The sequence below is a fragment of the Myripristis murdjan genome, chromosome 12 (genome assembly GCF_902150065.1).
Source record: "Myripristis murdjan chromosome 12, fMyrMur1.1, whole genome shotgun sequence".
In the NCBI taxonomy this organism is placed as follows: domain Eukaryota; kingdom Metazoa; phylum Chordata; class Actinopteri; order Holocentriformes; family Holocentridae; genus Myripristis; species Myripristis murdjan.
Window position 1 is genome coordinate 19378758 of NC_043991.1, and position 21060 is coordinate 19399817.

Sequence of the window (21060 nt, forward strand, 5' to 3'; positions counted from 1 at the left end):
AAGAGATCTCGTAATAATAATATATAGCCACAGATATACAGACATAGGTAGATAGATAGTATTTTCAATTTTCAACAACCTTTTAAGGGATTGTGTAAGGTTATCCCTATACGCTGTGAAACAACAAGAGTAATCCCCTTTTATTTTGCACTGACAGAAACAGAGAGCAGAATAATTGCTCTCTCTCTCTTTTCATCTGTGTGTTAGACTGATGAGCTGCTCCGCTGAGGATTAACAGAGAGACTTCTCATTCAGGACTGGCACCACTGTCATAAAAAGGCTTGTTTGAATTTAAAAACTCCACATTCAGTGTGCAGTGACGAGTCAGTGACTCAAAGGCAGACTGATCACACGTGCACCTTGAAGCACTGAATGTAGTGAACTTACACATGCACACTAACTTACTGTATCCTCTCAGGCAATTTAACAATGTCACATGACAAACAGGTTTCTCTAAAAGTTAAACCAAACATATAATTACAGTATCAATACAAAAAATCTTAAACTGGGATAAGATTGCATGATGTTTCTGTCACATCCAGCGTGCACACACTACCATTCAAAATTTGGAATCAGTGAGAAATTTTCATATTTTTGACAGAAAGTGATACTTTTATCCACCAAGGCGGCACAAACCTGACTGACAGTGTTACAAAATCTTAGCACTGGGTGAAATTATGTTTATTAATTAATAAATTATGATATTTTTACATTTGAACTGTGCATATGATTGCCTCTCATTTTCAGCAGACATCACTCTGGTGTGCTAACAACAAACTGGGTTACCTCATCAGACAGTAATCATGCCAATGTGCTAATTTGGTACCAGAGAACCCACTCTCATTATGGTAAGTACAAATGCAACTTGTGCTGTGATTTTGGCCAGATGTTATTGGTTTAAAAATCAGCCAATAAGTGACAGATTTCTCTTGAGAACCATAAGTCAAAAGCTCAAGTAACCCTATAAAACCTGGACCAAGTAATTTGATTTCTCTCAAAAACATAGGGAAATGGGAATGAGCAAATTAGGAAAAAAAGACCTGATAATGTAAGAAATTAGATTGGGGGGCAAATTATTTTTTTCCCATAGGCCCCCAAATGTGTAGGGATGGCACTGCAAGTGAGCGTCAGTGTTGTGCTCCATCATAAGGACAAATAAAGATCTATTCAGTTCTTTTTCTTTTCCTATTTATCCTTTGTTGACTCAGTAATCATATATAAAACAGCAGTACAGTCATATATGGGTATCAAAATATCAAAACAGTAACAATAAGTAAAATAATTAACAAAAGAAAGCAAAAAAAAAAAAATCACAGGATTGCATAAAAAAGTATTTCAGGCTTTATAAATTGTCTAGGTTTAAAACCTTCGCATTTTGATATAAAAAATAGCATTTTGAACTGTCCTGTATATGGCTTTTTCTTGAACCATTTACATTACTCTTGTCAGTTCCCTCGGGTCCCTTTTCAACCCGCGGCTGAGGTCAGTGCTGCACATTAACTAGTCCACCAGCAGGCCTATAAATACCCGACCTAAGCACAGGAAACCTTCATTTTATTAGCAAATCTGTTACGGAAAATAATCTAAAAATTAAGCCAAAGCTAAAAAAAAAAATTATAATAAAAAAACGTTACTCAGTACTTTGTGGTTGGCTTTTGTTCTACTGTTTATTAGGATAGATGGTAACAAATTGATTCATGTGGTGATTTAGTTTTTACCACCTGAAATGGAAGCTGGCGTGAACGACAGCTGCAAGGGAGGAATGTACGTGAACAGGATTTTCTATTTACGCCCATAATTTTCAAGTTTTGCAAGCCCTTCAAGTCTGACATTATCTCGCAGCCGTGTAGCCAGATGCCGCAGCAACACGCAGCACCTCCAGTCAAAACAAATCGTCACGGCTCTGCTCCCACCGACGCACACGGGTCATGTTTTCCCCGGGTGCTGTCTGCCAGGGAGATCCCGGGACAAGGCGCTCGTTAATCCTCTCCTCTTCTCCTGGCAGATACACCTGGCAGGCATTACTTTGGGCAAACTTCACCCAGCGTCACTTGGCATCAACAGCCACGTTTTACGTAGCCAATCACATGAGGGCATGCGTGCCGTACGTGTTACACGTACAACAGGCACAACTTACGTCTGCATCGCGCCTCCGTGCAACCCGTGTTGTCGTTTATTCTTCGCATTCCCTCCGCATGCCTTTAATTTAAAAGCCATCGGTGTTGGCAGGTGTAAGTGAAATTGCTGTTTGTGTTGGCTAAAGGAATAACTCCAGGCGGGATATGTGAGTGTATCCAGCGGCGGAGAATCGGCGGCTCGCCACTTCAGAGCAAGCTGCTAGCTAAGTTTAGCTTTGAAAGCGGAGCTGGTAACGCAGCTCTTTAACCCAACCAAGTAAGGTTAGCTAACGGTTAGTCCTGCCGTTTCGGTCGATGCGTGGAGAAATAGCAGACCCTATAAACAAAGATAAAGTATAACGCTATAAGATAAAGTTGTGAAAAAGTCAGATGACTGTCTGGGTGGTAGGTGGAGTTGTTGACCTTCCTTGACAGCTGGGTGTGTGACTCATGCTAGCAGCAGCAGCAGCAGCTCCGAACCAGCGACTCTTGTGAATGAATCCTGTCACACCTGGCCGGCCGACTGGCACAACCCGAAATGACAGCCACATAACCATGGCACCGTGAATGACCCTCTGGACCATTATTCAAGAATTATAATTCGCCAGTTTATTCATTAGTAGTTTGGGCTCTTGTACAAGAATGAGTGGTCGCCCAGTGGTGAACTTCTTGTGCCGCGGGAGTCGAGCTGTCACCCTGCTGTATGGGGGCTGTGTGCGTCTCCTGCACACACCTGTACGGATCACTGCCACACAGCCACATGCTGGATTCAAACCGGCCAAGGTAGCAGTGGTAACAAAGACTACAAGATATGAGTTTGAACAGCAGCGCTACCGATACGCAGGGCTCTCAGAGGAGGATTTAAAACAGCTGGTAAGATTTCACATATAATTTCCTACATACAATGAGCATAGCCATCATTTCAAAAGTGATGTAATTGCTAAAAAGAAGAAGATGGCCCAAAGAAGAAAATGACCAAAAGTTACCTCTACATTTTTTTAACAGTGGTATTTCTCCACACCGTTGCCTGAATTGATTTACTGCTCAGTTGTTTTGTTTGCACAAGCAAACTGGAAACACTAGTATCCCCTTTCACCTGATCACCCAGTCAATTCTTGGTGTTGATGTGTTTTGCAGCTAGCGATGAAGGGCTCCAGCTACAGTGGCCTTCTGGAGAGACACAACATTCACACCCGCAATGTGGAGCACATTGTCAAGAGCCTACAGTAAGATATGGTCCCGTCTTGTGGGGAGACCACATTCACACGAGGTTGATGGGAGATAGCATGGAAGGTTTGCATTTGTTCTGCTGGCAGACGATTTGTGAATCAATGATCTGTAATGACATATTTCCAGGAAAGAAGGCATTGAGGTGCGAGTTGTGAAGAGAGGAGAATATGATGAAGAAGTAGTGCGATGGGCGGATACCATCATCTCTGCTGGAGGTAGAGATTATTCAGTCACCCTTTTTTTTGCATTTAAGAATTTTATTTGTAATAATGTTTCATATCTCTGCTATTAGAAATCAGAGAGGTGATTGCCTTCATGTCTGGCTCAGCTTCTAAGAAAAAACGTACAGACATGGAACACAATAATCATTATGCTGTAGTAGTAGTATTTGTTGTATGAGCAGTATTTAATTGTATAGACTATTTTTGTACTTTCCTTGTTCAGCAGAAATATATTTTTAGGTGATGACAAATACGTAAACTAATTCTAAGTGAATGAAAGAACAATAGTTCTCGGACATAAGGTCTTTTTGTGCAGAAGTGCAGAGTGGACTTCCTCACTCTGTGCCGAGGGCATAAAGTCTCAGGGACAAAGGCCTCAGACAACAAATGAAAATGCACAATACTGGTTCTCTAACTGCAGTTTGTTTTGTCAGGTGATGGGACAATGCTGCTTGTTGCCAGTAAGGTTTTCAGCAAAGACAAACCAGTTGTTGGAGTTAACACAGACCCTGAGAGGTAAAAAACACTTAGTGCTGTTTGGGAAGAAGTTTAATGATTAAATGAACGTAGAGACAAAACGATCACCTGGTATTCCTCTTTACAGAGTAACTTCTAAACATTTTAGGAAGGTAATTGATCAGCACTCCAGGTTAAATTTTATATGAGGTTCCTACTGTCAAGGAAAAGTCTGGACACTTTTTAACCCCTTCAGACCCACATTTTTTCTGCTGGGCAAAACATTTTTTTAACTGATTCTGACTCCTCTCCAACATAAAAACAAAGTGGAAAAAAAACATTTTTGCTAACTCATGTTTTTAATAGTATTTTTTCATGTCCATTGCAATGGACATCAGACTTTGAAAAAATCCTGTAAATTAACCATATGATGTATGTTCAAAATTACTTAAAATATTATCACTTGTAAAAGTTACAGTTATGCTGACAGAAAATTTGTTTGGCCATCATGAACATAAATTTATATTTTTGATTGAAAATGGGCACTTACTCCTCCCTCTCTGCAGTCGCTCAGCCATGCTTGTCTTGTCCGATGTTTGTCACTCTCTCAGAGCATGCTCAAAGTCATAACATGATTATGATTGGATAATCAGGATCCAACCAGTAACCAGCATTACTGACATCATTCAATTACCCAGTATTTATTGGTTTAGAGACAGAAATATGTCATGTCCGTTCCAATGGACGCAGGGTCTGAAGGGGTTAAGGTGATAATTCAGATTTTTACATGTATAGTGTTTTTTTCTGGTCCATGTGAATGTAATACATTCACCAAGTTTGGTCCATTAACTTCTTTGTCACTAGAATGAGAGCTTCACCAGGAGTGTAGTACTCTAAAATGAATTAAGTAGATACAGACCGGGAAACAATACAGTTTTGAGGAGCGACACAGAGTTGAACGCTTGTAGGATGGTTGTAGGATGCACAGCAACACACGTTCATCTTAGTTCACTTGCAGCACTGTTCAGCCAGCTGATTTCCAGAATGGTGGAACCGTTTTCTGCTGTAAAATAGTTAAACTAGACCTTTCACAGTTCTATGTACTTGTTTTCATCTCTGTAAAAGTGTGGAGAAATTAGACACTCAAATCCCGTCCAAATGAGTACTTTAAATTACAGACATCCCAAGTTAGTAATTAAAACTCCTCCTCGTCAAAATAGTGCTTTAGCAATCTTTGTGAATCTGTAGCCAGCAAATGTTTGGAGTTTTTACTTAATAAATGAATAAAGTGGTTAATCGATGGAAAATGGAAATTACAATTGATTATTTTCTGTAGACAGACTAATTGATTAATTGGACAGTTGTTTCAGTTCTAGTAGACCATTATTATTGCAGCTATTTTGACCCTGAAACAGCAGGTAAACACAGGTGTTACTAGTTATGGTTGAGCTCCATTCAGGTCTAACAGAGCCAGAGTCCTGCTGCTGTTCATGTTGGCTCACTGGACAGACTCTGCTGCACTGATACAGAACTGAACCTTAATTAATATCACCAGTAATTCCTGTGTTTACCTGCTGTTTCATGTCCAAATGGCTGCTGTGAGAAAGGTCTGTTGTTACACTTCACGGTCCTCATTTGATCTCTCCCTTACAAATAAAGGTCAGAAGGTCACCTGTGCCTACCTGTACGTTACACTCATGCTTTCCCAGAGGCACTGGAGAAATTCTGTCGTGGTGAGTTCAGGTGTGTATTTACTTTTTAATTTTTAATTTTTATTTTTGCATAAAGAAATTAACAAACATGATACCAAAAAAAGTTAGATGTTAGATTGGAAATGAATGTAAACACCAGTTTAGTAAATAAATAACCACAAGAGAACAAATAAAATTATAAAACTGAACAAACAAAAAGCAAGTTAAACAAGATGTAAAGGAAAACCAATTTACAAAGCAGAAATTGTAGCAAATGGGCCAGACATTCAAAAATCACTGGTATGGTCCTTTTTAAAATGCAGAGTAGAACAAGCATATTTCTCACTATAAATTTTTAATTAGTATGTCCCTCTCCTTCTCTCCCCTATTCTCTTCTCTACTGCGTCAGGTGGCTGTGGCGCCAGAGGATCCGCCTGCATTTGGAGGGAACAGGGATTAATCCCACACCAGTCGACCTGCATGAACAGCAGCTGAGTCTGGAGCAGCACAACCAAGCTCACCGCATCACCACTCTGGAGAGCCAGCGGAGTACGACTCACCTACCCGTCTGTCTGTCTCGTCCTCCTGTCTGCTTTCCTCTTTGACCAAATGTTGCTTGAGTAGAAGCTGAAGTTTCTGGATTAGGGTTCGACCATTATATATGGTAGTTATTGGCCTTTTATTAGAAATCTTGTGTGGCCCAATCAGTGTTGTCCACCTCTAATATAATGGATATGATGCATTTTGACTGATAATGTATTTGTTGAAGAATTAATACTGTATTTGTTGTCTGGATGCCCATAATTTGAAATGATGTAGATTCCACACAAGTAGTTAGTAGTAGTAGTAGTGGCAGTAGTAGCAGTAGTGGTAGTAGTAGTAGTAGTAGTAGTAGTGTTTGTAGGAGTAGCTACCAGATAAATAAAAGCTACCTGCTAAATAAAAAAAAAAAATGCTATTTGAAAAGAGCTATTTGAGAATCAATCATTGCCATAAAGTCCATCAGAGAATTCATTTTGTAGAATAAGTCAGTCCTAACTAGCTGGTAACTTGTGTGATGCAAAACAAAATGTGCCTCGTCTGCCACAACATTCAGATCATACAATTTAAAAACCTTTTCTTCTGCAACTGTCACTCCAGCACGTCCTGTTTCAGTGTGAAGTGGCAATAATCCACGTCTGATTTGGGCACACAGTGCCTGCTTCTCTCTCAGACAGATTATAAATATAATTCTCAGAACAAAGTTCATTCTTTATCAAACAAAAGGTCTAGCATTTTGACTTAGCCCATGTATCAGTAACCCAATTCATTTTTAATAAAAAAAAAATGAATTGGCAATTTACAACCAACATTCATACACAATCTTTCCGTATCTTTTGCCTATTACCCATTAAATTCTTTCTCCTACAAAAACATTTACTCTACTTCTTCCTCTTATTATTATTATTATTATTATTATTATTATTATTTTAGCAGCAGCAGTGTCAGTAGTAGTACCATAAGTCTGTCATTATAACTATTAGTAGTCTAAATATTGGCACCAGCCTTTAAAAACCCACACCAGTCAATGTCTTTGTTCGTTGCTTGTTGCTCTTTTAATTCCGTTATGTTTCTCAGGGACAGGAACACTAAACGGCAGCTTCTCCAAGCCTCATCTCCTCCCTGTCAGAAGCCTGAATGAAATCTTCATCGGGGAGTCTCTGTCCTCCAGGTATCCTTGTCACCCAGCCAGTTTGTTGTGTGTAACCCCCTCTAAACATCCATGCGTCTGTTTGCCTGTCATCGCATGCATGTTTTGCAGCCCTCATTATCCCCCCCCACCATCTCGCCACCGCCCTGGGGCGCCTCTCCCGCACTCATCAGTGGGTCTCTGTCCATCACAGGGTGAAGTGTAAATCCTACAAACCCCATCTCACCCTCTCGCTCCATAGGGCCTCGTACTATGAGATCTCAGTGGATGATGGCCCATGGGAGAAGCAGAAGAGCTCAGGCCTCAGCATCTGCACAGGAACAGGATCTAAAGCCTGGTACACCGAACAACGTATTTTATATGCATGAGAAATATATATACCGAACTCCTATCCTAGCTTTAAATGCTTCACTGATGCGAGATCGCCAAAAATATGTTTTCAGGTTCAAACTTTTCAAAATAAGTTTTTAAAATTTGTTTTGGACCCCCAAGTTTACTGTAAACAAGCCATGGACTCCCATTTGAAATGATTTTGCCCCACAGGGGCTCTTACATCAAGAGGTTTTTGGTTTGTGTTCAGTTTTAAATGCATTGTGTTTTCACCACAAGGACACATATTCATCGCTGTGTAGCTTCATTCCCTCTGTTATTTTAGCCTGATGTTTACTGTCTTCTCACTTTTCATCTTGTTCCTCTATGTTTTTCTGTCTTGGTGCCCTCAGGTCGTATAATATCAACAAACTCGCTGAACAAGCGGTGGAGGAGGTTCTAAAAATTGGTATGTATGTGCTTGGCGGGCCACTGGGTTTCCCTAAGAAAGAGCCAGACTGCATGATTTTCACAGCTCATTTGACAGTGATTTGAGATCGGGCAGGTTTCTGGGTAGTCAGGGCAGTTGGAGGTAGACATGCTACAGGGTTGTAGCTGTAATTAATATTTTTGTGCATGACTGAAAGACTCACATCTTTCTTGATAGATAGCTTTGTCTCTTTGAAGATTAGCAAAACTAACCTTTGGCTGTCTCTGCAAGGAATACAGCCCATAATCAAGAGCTCAAGTCTCAATCCTCTGTCTACACCACATTCTTTGTTTCTGGTTTTTCCTCTTCTTTTTTTTTTTTTTTTACTGTACAAATGCATGCACAGACAGCAGCAAGCCACGGCCCTGTTTCTACTGACTTTTAGACTCATTCTTCTTTCCTTACAGCCCCACACACTTTAAAACCCTTCTTAGTGTATGCTCAGTTAATCACAGTGTCATCCATCGCGCTCAATAACAGCAGAATCTCACTGTGAAATATAAAAAATGTGTAAATTAACCATTCTTCAATTTATCTGTTCTCCGTACAGTTTCATCATGTATTCATGACAGATCTTTTTCTCATTGAAACATATGAGTTTCATCTTAGGAAAATATCAGTCATCTCATTATAACGTGAAGCATTTCATGTTATCTTGTTATATGAGAGAAATGTTTTGCTATAACATCATAAATGGTATATTGTTAGAACAGGAAAGGTTTCTTGTTATAAAGTAATGAGTTTGTGTGTCAATAACAAGAAAATATAACATAAAAGTAACTTGTTATAATGTGAAAAACAATGAGAGAACTCATAATGTCATATTGATGCGTATTTCTTTTTTTGGTGTGGCAACAATACGCTGTGGTAGATTCCACTTGACAAAATGTTCCTTTCCACAGGAAAGTTGCAAACTGGTCTCGATATCCCACTCAATCGTGAATTTATAGAGAAGGGTGAGTTCATAATCTTTTGTTTTGGCTTTGACTTGTGCATATCATAGGGGGCTGGTGTTTGTTTTAATGACAGAAAAATGTTTTGTATCTGGTTGGGTCTCTGTTTTCAGTTACTGATGAGTACAACGAGTCTCTGGTATTCAGCCCGGAGGACAGACAGTTATTCTTCAGCATCAGGGAGCCCATCGTCAACAGAGTCTTCTCCAGCAGTCGCCAAAGAGGCTTTGCCAATAAGTGAGTCGAGATTCCTCTTTCTCGAAGCAAAAGCAAAAAATCCAGTTGACAGCTGACAGTACATTTCACGGTGTGTTTTCTTTGCTCGTGCAGGGTGTGTGTACGCTCTCGATGTTGGGACGCCTGCATGGTGGTCGACGGCGGGACTTCATTCGAGTTCAATGACGGTGCCATCGCTACAATCAGTATGAGTGAGGAGGATCAGCTCCGCACAGTTGTTCTTGAAAACTGAGGTCAGCTGCAATGAGTACAGACAACGCCAAACATCCGTAGTGTTTTAAAGGAATTTGGGAAAAGGGAAGTATTTTTGTTTGGGATTTATGGCTGTTGATATGACTGCATATTTTCTTTATGCATTTTATATACCCAATAGAAAGTTATCAGTGTCAACACTTGCATTACTTTGACTTTGTGAATGACTATTTTCCAAATCAGAATGTAGTAGGGCTACTACTACAGTTTTTTTTTCTTTGTTTTTTTTTTTTTTTTTTTTTTTTTGGACTTATTTAAATCCCGCAATCTGGAGTTTGTTTCCAGTTGAAATGTAACAGCTATGGTAGGATCCATATATTTGCTCTCACGACTGTCAAGCTGTATTATTTTGCAAGGGTTTGATGGAATTTGTCTTCTGTCAGACAGTATTTAATATGTGACAGATTTGTGTGACCACAATCAACTCTCATCCGCTACACCAAATCCACCCTCTCCCCATGCTGAGATGTCTCACCAACTGGAGGAACGGAAATCAGGCAGAATAACAGGACTCATGAAGGCATATTAATATGTAAATGGCTATAAATATGCTTCCATTTTACTTCAAATCACTATCTTGCCCTCAAGACACAAAAGTGACTTCTGTTGACCTGCTGCAAGTGAAAATGAAAGTAACCGTTGATGAGGCGGGTTTCTTAGGAGCTAGTGTTGTAATAGGAAATGATGGAGGTTTATGTGGTTTTTACAAATGTCCAGTAGCTGCTGGTAAATGTTTTATAATGTCACAGTGCCAATTGGTGGATGCAATGTAAATGGAGAACTGAAAGCACAATGGCTGTTAATTGTAACAGTGTGTTGACTACCAATATTTTTTGAACATAGTTGATCATATTTTTTCTAGCCATTTGAGCCGTAGTGTGATAAAAGATGAGGTGAAGAGGAAGAATGAAGTGCACTAAAAATGTGATAACTCCATACCAAAAGAATGTTTTGCTAAATGTTTTAGGTCGTTTAAGGCTGTCTTGTAACCTTCTGACAAGATGGGACAGACGGCTTTAAAAGTGCAACTGAAAGCCAATCAGCACGTGCCTGGGCCTGCCGAATTTTTCCTGAAGAAAACCGGCATTTTGCTTGGATCTTGCCGGAAAACCACAAAAACTGTGACTGATGGGGCACCAGTTGCTGAATCTGTTATGTACTCAGTCCCAACCCAATTACTTATTTATCAGTGAAGCTGCCCTGCACTAAGCCAAATGCTTGAATGGTGCTGTTTGTTGGTGCCGAAATGATTTTGATGGTGATTGTGCTCAAATTTGATGAAAGGATGCAGTTTGATCCAGTTATCTTTAACCTACATATAGTTTAGACAAAGTAATTTCCCCCAATATGTTTTTATAGATTTTAAGTAACTGGCCAAAATAATGACACTCACTGTATATGGTTATCATCGGTAAAACGTGTTGGTGCCCCTTTGCTACCCCTCCTACAGTAGACTGCAAACCAGGTGCTCATTTATCAAGGACTTTCTTTATAGTGGACAAAAAAAATGTGTGCCAAAACACTCTTTAAACACCGGTCACATGTGTTGCTGTATTTTTTGTTTTTGGATATAATAAAGGGGCATCACAGAGAAATGCCTTTTTTAAAATCATTAACTTAAAGCTTATTATCACATCTGTGATATGTAATATAACACAACAATGGATGTTTTCAGAAAGCAGATTACGTTCAGCAATAAACACAAACAACACATTCATTCTGTAAATGAACACATTTCCAAGAAATCCACGCAGGAATGTGAGCTAAAAATCTGTTCAAACTCTTGAGTCGGCTTGAGTTGTCCAGTGGCAACCAGTTTTCTTTTCATGGTGATTTTAAAACGCAGATTTCAATTAAACTGCTCCAATTAAACATGTTTCCCTGTATGTTTTGAACAGTCACTGCTGCTAATTTTCTGATGAAGCACATAGGTTTACTAAGAGCACATAGATGCTAGTTTTTTTTTTTTTTTAATGAGTTTTTCTTAGATTTGTACTTTTCCTGTTACCAGCATCCAGTATGTTGTGTTATTGACAATGAATTAATAGTGAAAGTGGAGTCTTGTGTTTCCAGGATAGGATGTGCAGGTGTATTTGGGGGTGGTGTTGTCTACTTTTAAGACCCAGAGCTGGACAATCAGGCTGAGTGACTTTTATTACAAGGAAAAGAACAATACTCAGAAATTAATGTTCAATTCAAGTTCAGTTGGCCTGTGTGATATTTTTATCAAACAGTACAATATAGCACCAATTCTGTACCAGATACACAGTTGGGTGTAAATCTCTGATATAATGAGCTCATTGTAGAAACAAAAGCAATATGACACAGTTCCATTAGCTCAGCAGGAGTGAGAAGTAAAATACAGCTGAACCAAAGGAACCTGGTCTGATTGGAGCAGTGAACACAATATAAACTAGATTTAATCCACTGACTGCAGTACAGTCAGATTTTAGGTTCTGTTAAGAAGCCTGTACATACATGTAGTGTCTCTTTCACACCTTTAAAACAGGGAGGCATTATTACAGATCATAGTTAAGAACAGATTATTTTCAGCGTTATTAAAATACGGGACAGATATTTAGACATTCCACCTTGCTGTGCAGACGAACCTGACACACTGGTGTTGAGTAATTGCCCCCCAAAATTCCTACAGACATCTTCCATCTGATGCCGAGCAAATTTCTACCTAGACATTCAGCCATTTTCCCCTTTAAAATAATTAAATTAACACTTCCATTATAACCTAACATTTGCCACAAACACTTGTTAGCACATTTCAGCAAGCAGATCATCCACGTTCACATATTCCAAACTAGAGAAAGAATGAAAGAGAAATCTAACTTCTCTCCAAGTGTGCATTATGTATGCTTGAGAGCCCTGTCCACTGTCAGACCTTTTTGCACAATTCATGCTAACCAGCACAAAATAATTTCTGCAGCAGCAAGAGTCACTGACACATGGCTCTGGCAAAACACAACAACTCATATCCATGTATGTCATAATACTGAAAGACATGTACTAGAAAACTGTAATCGAAACTAACTGATGTTAAAACTGCAACTTGACGAAGGCATGATCGTGACTACAACTTGAATCTCAATCGGCACCTCCCGTTCCACATGGCGCATTCGCTGTACACTAGCCGGTCGCATGGCGCAGGCGTGGGACGGGCAACGGTGGAGAAGGGCCTCGAGTTGATGGACATGTGAGGCATTCCTTTTTTCAGCGAGCGCACGTGGCTTTCCTGCACGAGCCCGAAAACATCCAGCACCCGCAAGGCAGGGAACTTCTCACTGAAGTCGCTGAAAAATAACAGGTGAAAAAGTGAGGTCGACACATAGCTGGGGAAATCTCAGTGAAGAATTCCCCGTTTTCACATTGGACGGTGTGTGGAGGAAGGAGGAACTTACGCGAGGGCAGCTGGGTGAATCTGGTAGCAGCGACTCAAGGATAGGTGCAGAAGATTTTTCAGTTGTGCGAGGACGGGGAAACTATCAGCCATCAGGAGAGCGCTGTCACTGCAACAGAGGAACCGAGAGCATGTTTTAATGTCTGTTTTTACCTACAAAGACAGATGGGCTTTGTTGTTCACCAACTTTTTCATGTTCTGCTCCCCCAAGTTCACTTTCATTAAGCCTCAGACCCCCTCATTTGAAGTGAGGTTTCTCTCTGGTCCCTTAAAAAGATAGTGGTTTGTGTTCAGTATTTAACTGTTTTGATATTGAACACGGACAAATAGATTCAAAGTGGTGAGATAAAAGGCTAATATTAATATAATCACTCACACATTTTCTTGTATTGTAACAAATTCTGGTGAATTAAATTTACAATGAAATTAGCCCTTTGAAACCTGAGCAAATCCTAGATCGGCTTCAGGCTTTTTGTTCAGGGTTCGTACACTTTTTTCATGGTCAAATTCAAGCACTTTTCAAGGACTTTCAAGGTCAATTTTTTTCAGGTTTTCCAGTACCATTAAAGGAGAAATCTGGTATATATATATCCTTCTGTTTTTTTTAATACTGCATACAGGAAATACAGGTATGCAGTATTAAAAATCAGAAAGAAAATATATGCAGTATTAAAAAACAGAAAAACAGAAAAAAAAAAAAACAGAAGGAAAAAATATGTATACAGTAGATGTAGGGTATAGGTAGATCCCCCTATGGGAAAATTCAAAATTGACATAACAATTGCATAAGTAAAATAAGATTTAAAAAAATAGATTACATTAAATGAACAAGAAAACCATCTAAGAATATTATATAATAATAATAATAATAATAAATATGTCCATATAATTCATATATATTATTAATATACTGTATCAATATGGTTCATAGATAGATAGCATAAAAATAGAGAGAGAGAGAGAGAGAGAGAGAGAGAGAGAGAGAGAGAGAGAGAGAGAGAGAGAGAGAGAGAGAGAGAGAGAGCTTGCTGCTTTGGTATACGTCTTACGCTCCAGTAGTCAAGCGGTGTCTACTCTTATGTCTATCGTCTTATGGGCTAACATCAGCTGTGCTTCAATTCTAAGTTGTGGGAAGTTCCTGCAGTTTACTGTTGAGAAACGCAGGCTTTGTTCTTAACTTAGCCCTTAATAATTGTCACTAATTGACACTGCCATTCAGACACATCACATAGTGCTTCTACATTTAGGTCTAGCATGCAGCTAATGGTTGCCACAGTGGTGTAGTCTAGTTTATTCTAGTGGGTTAAAACACACACACACACACACACACACACACACACACACACACACACACACACAGGCTCCCTTTCTGAAACGTTAACGTTAGCTCCAGCTGTAGTGTCCCCCGAAAAATGGTCAAAAAGAGCCCGCTTCGTAACACAGAGAAGGCGACTTTATGAACGGGAAAGTGAACGTTATGTCAAAAAAACATACTGATACGTATCTTTGCGCATTTTTAAGTGGTTATACGGAAATGCGGGACCTTTTCTAGTGGGTATACGCAGTATACCCGCGTATCACGTAGACTACACCACTGGTTAGCCAACAAATCACACATGTAGGGCTAGTCATCTCTGTGACTTACTTTTCATGACTCGAGAGTGCTGACTCTCCCATAGCGAAAAGTTGAAGCTTCTTTTTGCATAATTTGCAGCAGGCTACACGTGGATTTGGTCCATGTTTTATCCACTGTTTCTACTTTTCATTATCCAGCCAACGTTCATTAAAACGGCAACCTCCCGGCACGTTGGTCGCATGCTGCTGCACTGCCCTCTTGTTGGGGGCGTGACACATGACAATCAATCCAGCTCTTGTGAAACCCATCAGAGCGTGAGCTGTGAAGGCGTCATTTTTAATCCGACTTATTTTATTTCTCTCCATTTAATAAGTGGTCCATTTAGTAAGACCAGAAATATGGTAAAAATTTCAAGCATTCAAGCATTTACAAGCACGTTACCCAAAATTCAAGCATTTTTCAAACCTTGAAAACATAACATTAAAATCCAAGCATTTTCAAGGTTTTCAAGCACCCGTACGAACCCTGTTTGTTTGACTTTCACATTTAACCTCTTCCTCGTTTTGCTGAGGACCCCACTTGGACAACCACTGTACCAACTACACAGGCACTATGATATCTGATAATAGCCATCCAAATGTTTATCTGTAAGTCTAGAGATAAACATTTGTAAGATACTTCAAACAAAAGTAGGAAACCTTACCTTAAATCCAGAATTTCAATATTGGGGCATCGCGCCACCAGCACCTTCACATCTGTAAAGGGAAAATGCAAATTTTGTAAGAGAGACAACAATGTAGATGTAAGCAGACAATAGCATGTAGTGTACTTTAAGCAATTCTAAACTGATTTCAATTTTTCAGTTTGCCATAACATCATAACTTATGTATCCCTACTATGTGCTGTAATGCATTGGTTTAAAAAGGCCATTTCCAATGATTTTAAATGTTTGGCACATTTACTACAGTTTCTATGAATTTGAAGTCTTATACTTTTTGTAGATATTATGTTAAACATGCCAAATCGCTGGTGTGGTCCATTAAGGCATGACCGTGAACTGATTTAATCCCAAACCCCGCCTCACTCACCTTCTAAAGTGAGGTTCTGTCTGTAACCACTGAAGTTGAGGTGGGTAACACTGGAGTGTAGATTACTGCTGACCTCCTTCACATGATCGCTACTGAAGTCACACCACGATATGTTCAGCTGCTCCATCCTGCACGAGACACAAGCACACTCTGCGTCTGTATACACCACGGGAAGGGTACGTATAAACCCTGTAATATTTGCATGACGTGTTGCCACAGATTAAAAAAAAAAAAAAAAGGCCAAAAAGAACTGCAGAATCAAATTAACGAGCAACTTACCTGGAGAAGGATCTGAACATCTCGCCAAGAGGGCTGGCAGAGAAGCCCGAGCAGCCGCTCAGGTTCAGCTGCAACATGTTGGGATTCTTAGCGAGGGAGCTGTGGGATGGACCGAGAGGAAACAGGAATCAGTTTTATGAATCAGTTATAAACAAAACCCAGAGACAAAAACAGACAGATATAGCCTTCAGTTAATACTGCAATAACCACGCTGTCACCCAAACAAACAAACACAGGTGTTACTGACATTAAAGTTTCACTCCGCTCAGGTCTAACAGAGCCAGGGTCCTGCTGTTGTTCATGCAAGGCTCTGTTACACTTAAATGTGTTTACCTGCCGTTTCACATCAAAATGGCTGCTGTGGAAAATGTCTGGACTGTTCAGGAAACTCAAAACAGTGGAAAAGGGCAACACTGAGGATCCTTGGGGCAAATTTGTGGAGCAAGGACAGCTGATTCTAGGAACCGAAGGGGGTGTTCATTCTCAGCTGTAGGTGTAGCGCTCCCATGTGCCACTGCGTGATTTCCATGCTGCGTTCAAGACAACTCGCAGCTCGGAAAAAAACACGCTCTATGTGGTCAGAAATGAATTGAATGACATCAAAATCGAAAATTACAGGTGAGAATTTCGGATGTCGTTTCAGAGCTCCAATTTATCTGATTTGACGTCAGTGGCGACATCAAATATGGCAGCCTTCATAAATAATGGTAAGAATGGAACTGTTTGTATTTGTTGACATTTTAACATAATTTGGTGCGTACTGTATGTAAGCTGTAAAATATGTTTATATTCCCCTCTGATTATAGAAATACACTCAGTGGACGCTTTATCAGCTCCACCTGTACAATGTAATGCAGTTCAGTGCAACAGCTCTGCCATAAATACTACCTTTTCATAAGGCTTGTAATGTTCGGTTTTTGTTGACATGGTGCAGAATATGTCAATTTAATTCCATGTTTATTATTGAGGTTGTAGTTTGCAGAGGTCTTGTACTGGACTACATTATACTAAGAGGTGTTTCTAATTTTTTGTCCCCACCTTATTTATATACATGAGGGGGACAGAATATTGGAAACATCACTCAATAAAATGCAGTCCAGTAAAACAGCAGCACTGACGATGAGCTCAATGCCAAACATAGAAGTGAATGAACACCTCTGTTAGTGTGACAAAAAGAAAACCTGAGCATTATAGGCATCATAGAAGTAAACTTTATGGCACAACAGTTCTATTGGATTGTATTAGATTGTGCAGGTGGACCTAATAAAGTGGCATCCAGGTTCTCCCCGCATTAACCTGCAATGATGATGTTGGAAGTCGGAAATCTCCAGGTTCTTGGTTCAACTACCAAGATGTTTTAAAAGCAGTATCAAAATGCTGAAACACAGTTAGTCTAGCTGAAGCCGTCTTTAATTGATGTCTGCAAGAGGGAAAAAAAAAAAAATCTATTTTCATAACTTTCTGAAGCACACAACATGTATCTACATGTTAGAGCCAAGCCCAGACTCACTGGATGATGTGATCTGAGAGCTGCAGGCCCTCCAGGCTCAGACACTCCAGCATCCTGCAGCGACACACGATGTTCTCCAGCGTCGAAGGGGTGATGGTGCAGCTGGACAGGTCCATCTGAACAACACGCACCGCACTGCCAGAGGGAAAGTCAAGACCAAATGTCAACAACACCGTACTACAGAGGAGCAAAATTTCATGCTTGACGCATTTTGCATGTGGTTGAGAGAAATTTTAAAAAATGAACTTTCAGAGGCTTCAGACTTTCACATCACTGTAATAAAGTCGTCCACATTGGTTTTACTAAAAGCAGCAGCACTGTTGTGTTTTGATGAATTGACATTAGACGGAGTGAAACAGTCCCTCCACGGAAAAATAGTTCGGGGAAATATTTTCTTTACAAAGCCAAAAATTCAAATTTGAAGATGGAAGGGCTTTGATTATATAATGTTTATAAATTGTAAATGTTTTCTGCCACTGCACAATTTACAAAATGGGTTTGCTGGAATGTAAAATGTGGGGAAATTGTAGTAAATGGGCCAAAGATTCAGAATCACTGGTGTGGTCCTATAAAGGATGATCCTTTTTTTTTTTTTTTTTTTTTTTTTTTTTTAAATAGTGCCTGGGGTCTCTCGGTTCCCCTCTCTGGTTTTCCTGTTTATGTCTGCACACTGTCAGTGCAGTCGGATATATTTGGTTTGGTGTAGTTTTATGCTGTTGAATCAGCTGAGTTGTGTTTTCATAGCAACGTTGCATTACATTACGCCCTATTTCCTGTCAATCACCTGACACCCTCAAGAAGAAATGTAAAGCTGTGTCCCGAAAACACACTACATATGTTGTGTGTTTACACTGTAAAAGTGTGAAAATGCAGCATACTCACAAATGCTACTGAATATACTCAATTTGCTAGGTGTTTTGAGTGTGCAGTTACTTTCCCACAATGCAATGTGCTGTGGAAAGGGAGGAGCTACTCAAGGGACAACAATAAGTTCATGAAAATCAAAAATGAACTGGAATATCTACTGCTATTTTTGGAATTTAAAGTTAGAGGGCGGCACAAGACATCCAGATGTAGGCCAGATGACACTGCTGTTGGCTATTTTTCTTGTAGTTTTTCAGGACTGACCTTGTGTCTGTAAACTGTAGCTCTTCAATGAAGGAGCGAGGGCAGCGCAGCCTTTGTACCCCGGCGGTCAGCAGCTGCTCCAGTGCAGGACCGATGTGGGCCAGCCCCTCCAGGTCCACGCTGTGCCACAGGGACTCGTCAAACCTGCAGTACACAGAGAGGCAGGCTGTCGGCTTGGAGAAACTCAAGGCTGCAACTGGTTCTTTAAAAAAGTTCAAATAACTGGTGCAGTGTTCAAGACTTACACCAAACGATGCCAGCGCTTGCAAACCACAGCCATCCTGAGGAGGTCCTGCAGTGGGAGGTAGAAAAGTATCCTAAGAAGCAGCTCATCTGGCAGATGGTCCCACGACAGGCCTGCCAAATATCAAACGAAAACAGAACAGTCAATAAAAAATTATGATGCAAATACAGCAGCAAGATGTCTGCAGGTATCAGAGACTTTAAAATGCTTTACACAACCTTTTCAAGACAGATTTCAACCAAATTTAAGACCGGTTTTTGGAGAAAGTGTCTTAGTGTTATTCAAATGAGCACTGCAGCAAGCATTTTCCCACCAGGTTAAGTGCAGCTCGTCAGTATGAAGAAAGTATCAGGTTGAGAGTTTTCAAATGTGGGGAATGCACAATTTGATGTAGACAAGCTTTGACTAATTTGGACATTAATAAATTAAAAGATGGATAAAAGAAATTAGACTATGTTTATGTGGAAACAAGGACCTCAGAAATTCAAGTGTAAAAGTATTCAATGACTTTTAAGGCCTAATGTTGATAAAATGGCATTGAGAGACATTTGAAAGACATTTTCATACTTTTTAAAAGGACCTGCACCCTAATAAAAATAAGAGTTCAGTTATGATCATTTGGATATTAATACCTGATAGGGCCTCCTTCCTCCTCCTGGACCGCCTGGCCAACACAAACTGGCTGCCCTCATTCTCCTTGCCCTTGCAGACTCGCTGGTGCTTGTGGAGCGGTGACCACTGTTGGATGAGCTCGGAGGGGGTGCTCTCCGTGCCCAGGCCCTCCCCGGGACACCCGTGCGCCTTGCGCTTGCTGCTCCGGAGAGTCTGGGGCCACATGGAGCCCTGCACACTCACACAGGGCAGCTCCTGCAGGGGCCTGCTGGAGGGACGACAACCAATCAAACATCTGGAAACTGACTCCCTCAAAACACCAAACAGAAGTACAGATTTAAAATAAAAATAAAAAATAAAAAAACACGTGGCGGACAGTAGCAGCGCGACGCCAGGCTTGCTTTGGTAAACATGAGTTTACAAACAAGCCACAGACCTGTGCCCGCCATATTGAGGCAGCCACTCGCGATGTGACCGCGCAATTTCTAACGGAAAAAGCTGTAAAACCTCCATCATCTGGCTTTTTAAACAGCAAAACGAACCGGGCTGCTGTCGGAATATTACTTTTATTCAGCTGTTTACTCTCCACAGAGAAAATGGGCCACAGATCAGCCAAGAGGAGCCAAGACCAAGGAGGGAAAGCGCGGTTTCAGCCTGCAGAGTTTCAGTGAATCCTGCAGCGAATCAGTGAGATAATTAGACACGATACACACACCGAGTCCCCCGGCACGTTATGATCACATTACTGTAACTCCCGGATCTGTGGAGAGTTTGTTTAACAGCACGTTGTTGGTTTTGAGAGGGAACACAACAGGTCTGTGGTGAGTTAGCTAGCCCATCTGGACCTGCAGGGCGCTTTCTGAGCCACAGTCCGACACAAACACAGGAGTCCGTACCTCTCTTGAGACATCTGCTCCGGTTCCGATCACCGCTGATCCGGATCAAAATCAGTACCGGGCTGTTTCCACGGCTGGACTCCAAGCGGGACTCTTTAAACTCAGCGCCTTGCAGCCTGGGACCGGCGGGATGCCCCGTGTCCGCCTACTGCCATACGTCCTTACGTCACGCCGAGTGGCGCGTGCACGACGTGCGTGATGTAGAGGTCAATCACGTACCAGGAGCGAAGCGCGCACCTCTGCGTGCACCAGCACGCTCTGAGAAGTCACACGCCCCTTTGACGCAGTAGAGGAAGTGACGTTTGTGCCCTTTTCCCTTTTTATTGACAGTTTATCATATTGCAATAGAGAATGATGCAATGAAGGTTATGTGACATTAATATTATACGTTTGATTACAATTTCTAATTTTCATTACTTTCAAATGATCCCTTTATTAACCTTTCCGCACTGTTGTGCTTCTTGCTTTACTTATACCATTTCCATGATATATGATATATAATATTCCCATGATAGTTAAAACATCCTATCATAATAGATTTCCCAGTTTAAATTAATAATAGCACACATTTCCTGAATGGCTTACAGCGAAGCTTTCTGCCATACTCTTCTCCATCTGTTCCACATTGTAGAAGCAGATATACTCCTTTTTTTATTAATATAGTTATTCTCT

The 21060-nt window shown here is 40.5% G+C and overlaps 2 protein-coding genes across 4 annotated transcripts; one reads left to right on the forward strand and one right to left on the reverse strand.

The window, feature by feature from the left end:
• Positions 1-2132: 2132 nt before the first annotated feature.
• On the forward strand, positions 2133-11518 carry nadk2 (NAD kinase 2, mitochondrial). 2 transcript variants are annotated; one of them, XM_030065234.1, is made up of 12 exons: positions 2133-2990; positions 3255-3343; positions 3474-3562; positions 4003-4084; positions 5684-5767; positions 6125-6264; positions 7333-7426; positions 7599-7742; positions 8128-8183; positions 9107-9160; positions 9271-9394; positions 9488-11518. In XM_030065234.1, the coding sequence occupies exons 1-12, from the start codon at positions 2760-2762 to the stop codon at positions 9624-9626; spliced, it is 1326 nt and encodes a 441-aa protein (XP_029921094.1). In that variant the 5' UTR covers positions 2133-2759; the 3' UTR covers positions 9627-11518. The 2 variants fall into 2 exon arrangements, with proteins under 2 accessions (XP_029921094.1, XP_029921095.1); XM_030065235.1 differs by having other exon boundaries at positions 7647-7742.
• Positions 11519-11578: 60 nt separating this feature from the next.
• Positions 11579-20551, reverse strand: skp2 (S-phase kinase-associated protein 2, E3 ubiquitin protein ligase). Of its 2 annotated transcripts, none has more exons than XM_030065238.1 (10): positions 20389-20551; positions 19513-19757; positions 18882-18993; positions 18637-18780; positions 17509-17643; positions 15999-16097; positions 15720-15847; positions 15335-15386; positions 13057-13164; positions 11579-12948 (listed from the first exon to the last, which is right to left on the reverse strand). In XM_030065238.1, exons 1-10 carry the CDS (start codon positions 20400-20402, stop codon positions 12729-12731), a joined length of 1257 nt encoding a protein of 418 aa, XP_029921098.1. In that variant the 5' UTR covers positions 20403-20551; the 3' UTR covers positions 11579-12728. The 2 variants fall into 2 exon arrangements, with proteins under 2 accessions (XP_029921098.1, XP_029921097.1); XM_030065237.1 differs by having other exon boundaries at positions 19513-19760.
• Between the last annotated feature and the right edge of the window lie 509 nt (positions 20552-21060).

Excerpts from the sequence above, each read along its gene's own strand:
- skp2 (XM_030065237.1), bottom strand. Across the intron at positions 17,644-18,636 it reads CTACAGTTTACAGACACAAG|TGCGGTGCGTGTTGTTCAGA; the intron begins GTCAGTCCTGAA and ends TCCCTCTGGCAG. Across the intron at positions 15,387-15,719 it reads ACAGAACCTCACTTTAGAAG|ATGTGAAGGTGCTGGTGGCG; the intron begins GTGAGTGAGGCG and ends TTCCCTTTACAG.
- nadk2 (XM_030065234.1), top strand. The coding sequence starts at position 2,760 with ATGAGTGGTCGCCCAGTGGTGAACTTCTTGTGCCGCGGGAGTCGAGCT. Across the intron at positions 4,085-5,683 it reads GTTAACACAGACCCTGAGAG|GTCAGAAGGTCACCTGTGCC; the intron begins GTAAAAAACACT and ends TTACAAATAAAG. Across the intron at positions 9,161-9,270 it reads TCGTGAATTTATAGAGAAGG|TTACTGATGAGTACAACGAG; the intron begins GTGAGTTCATAA and ends CTCTGTTTTCAG.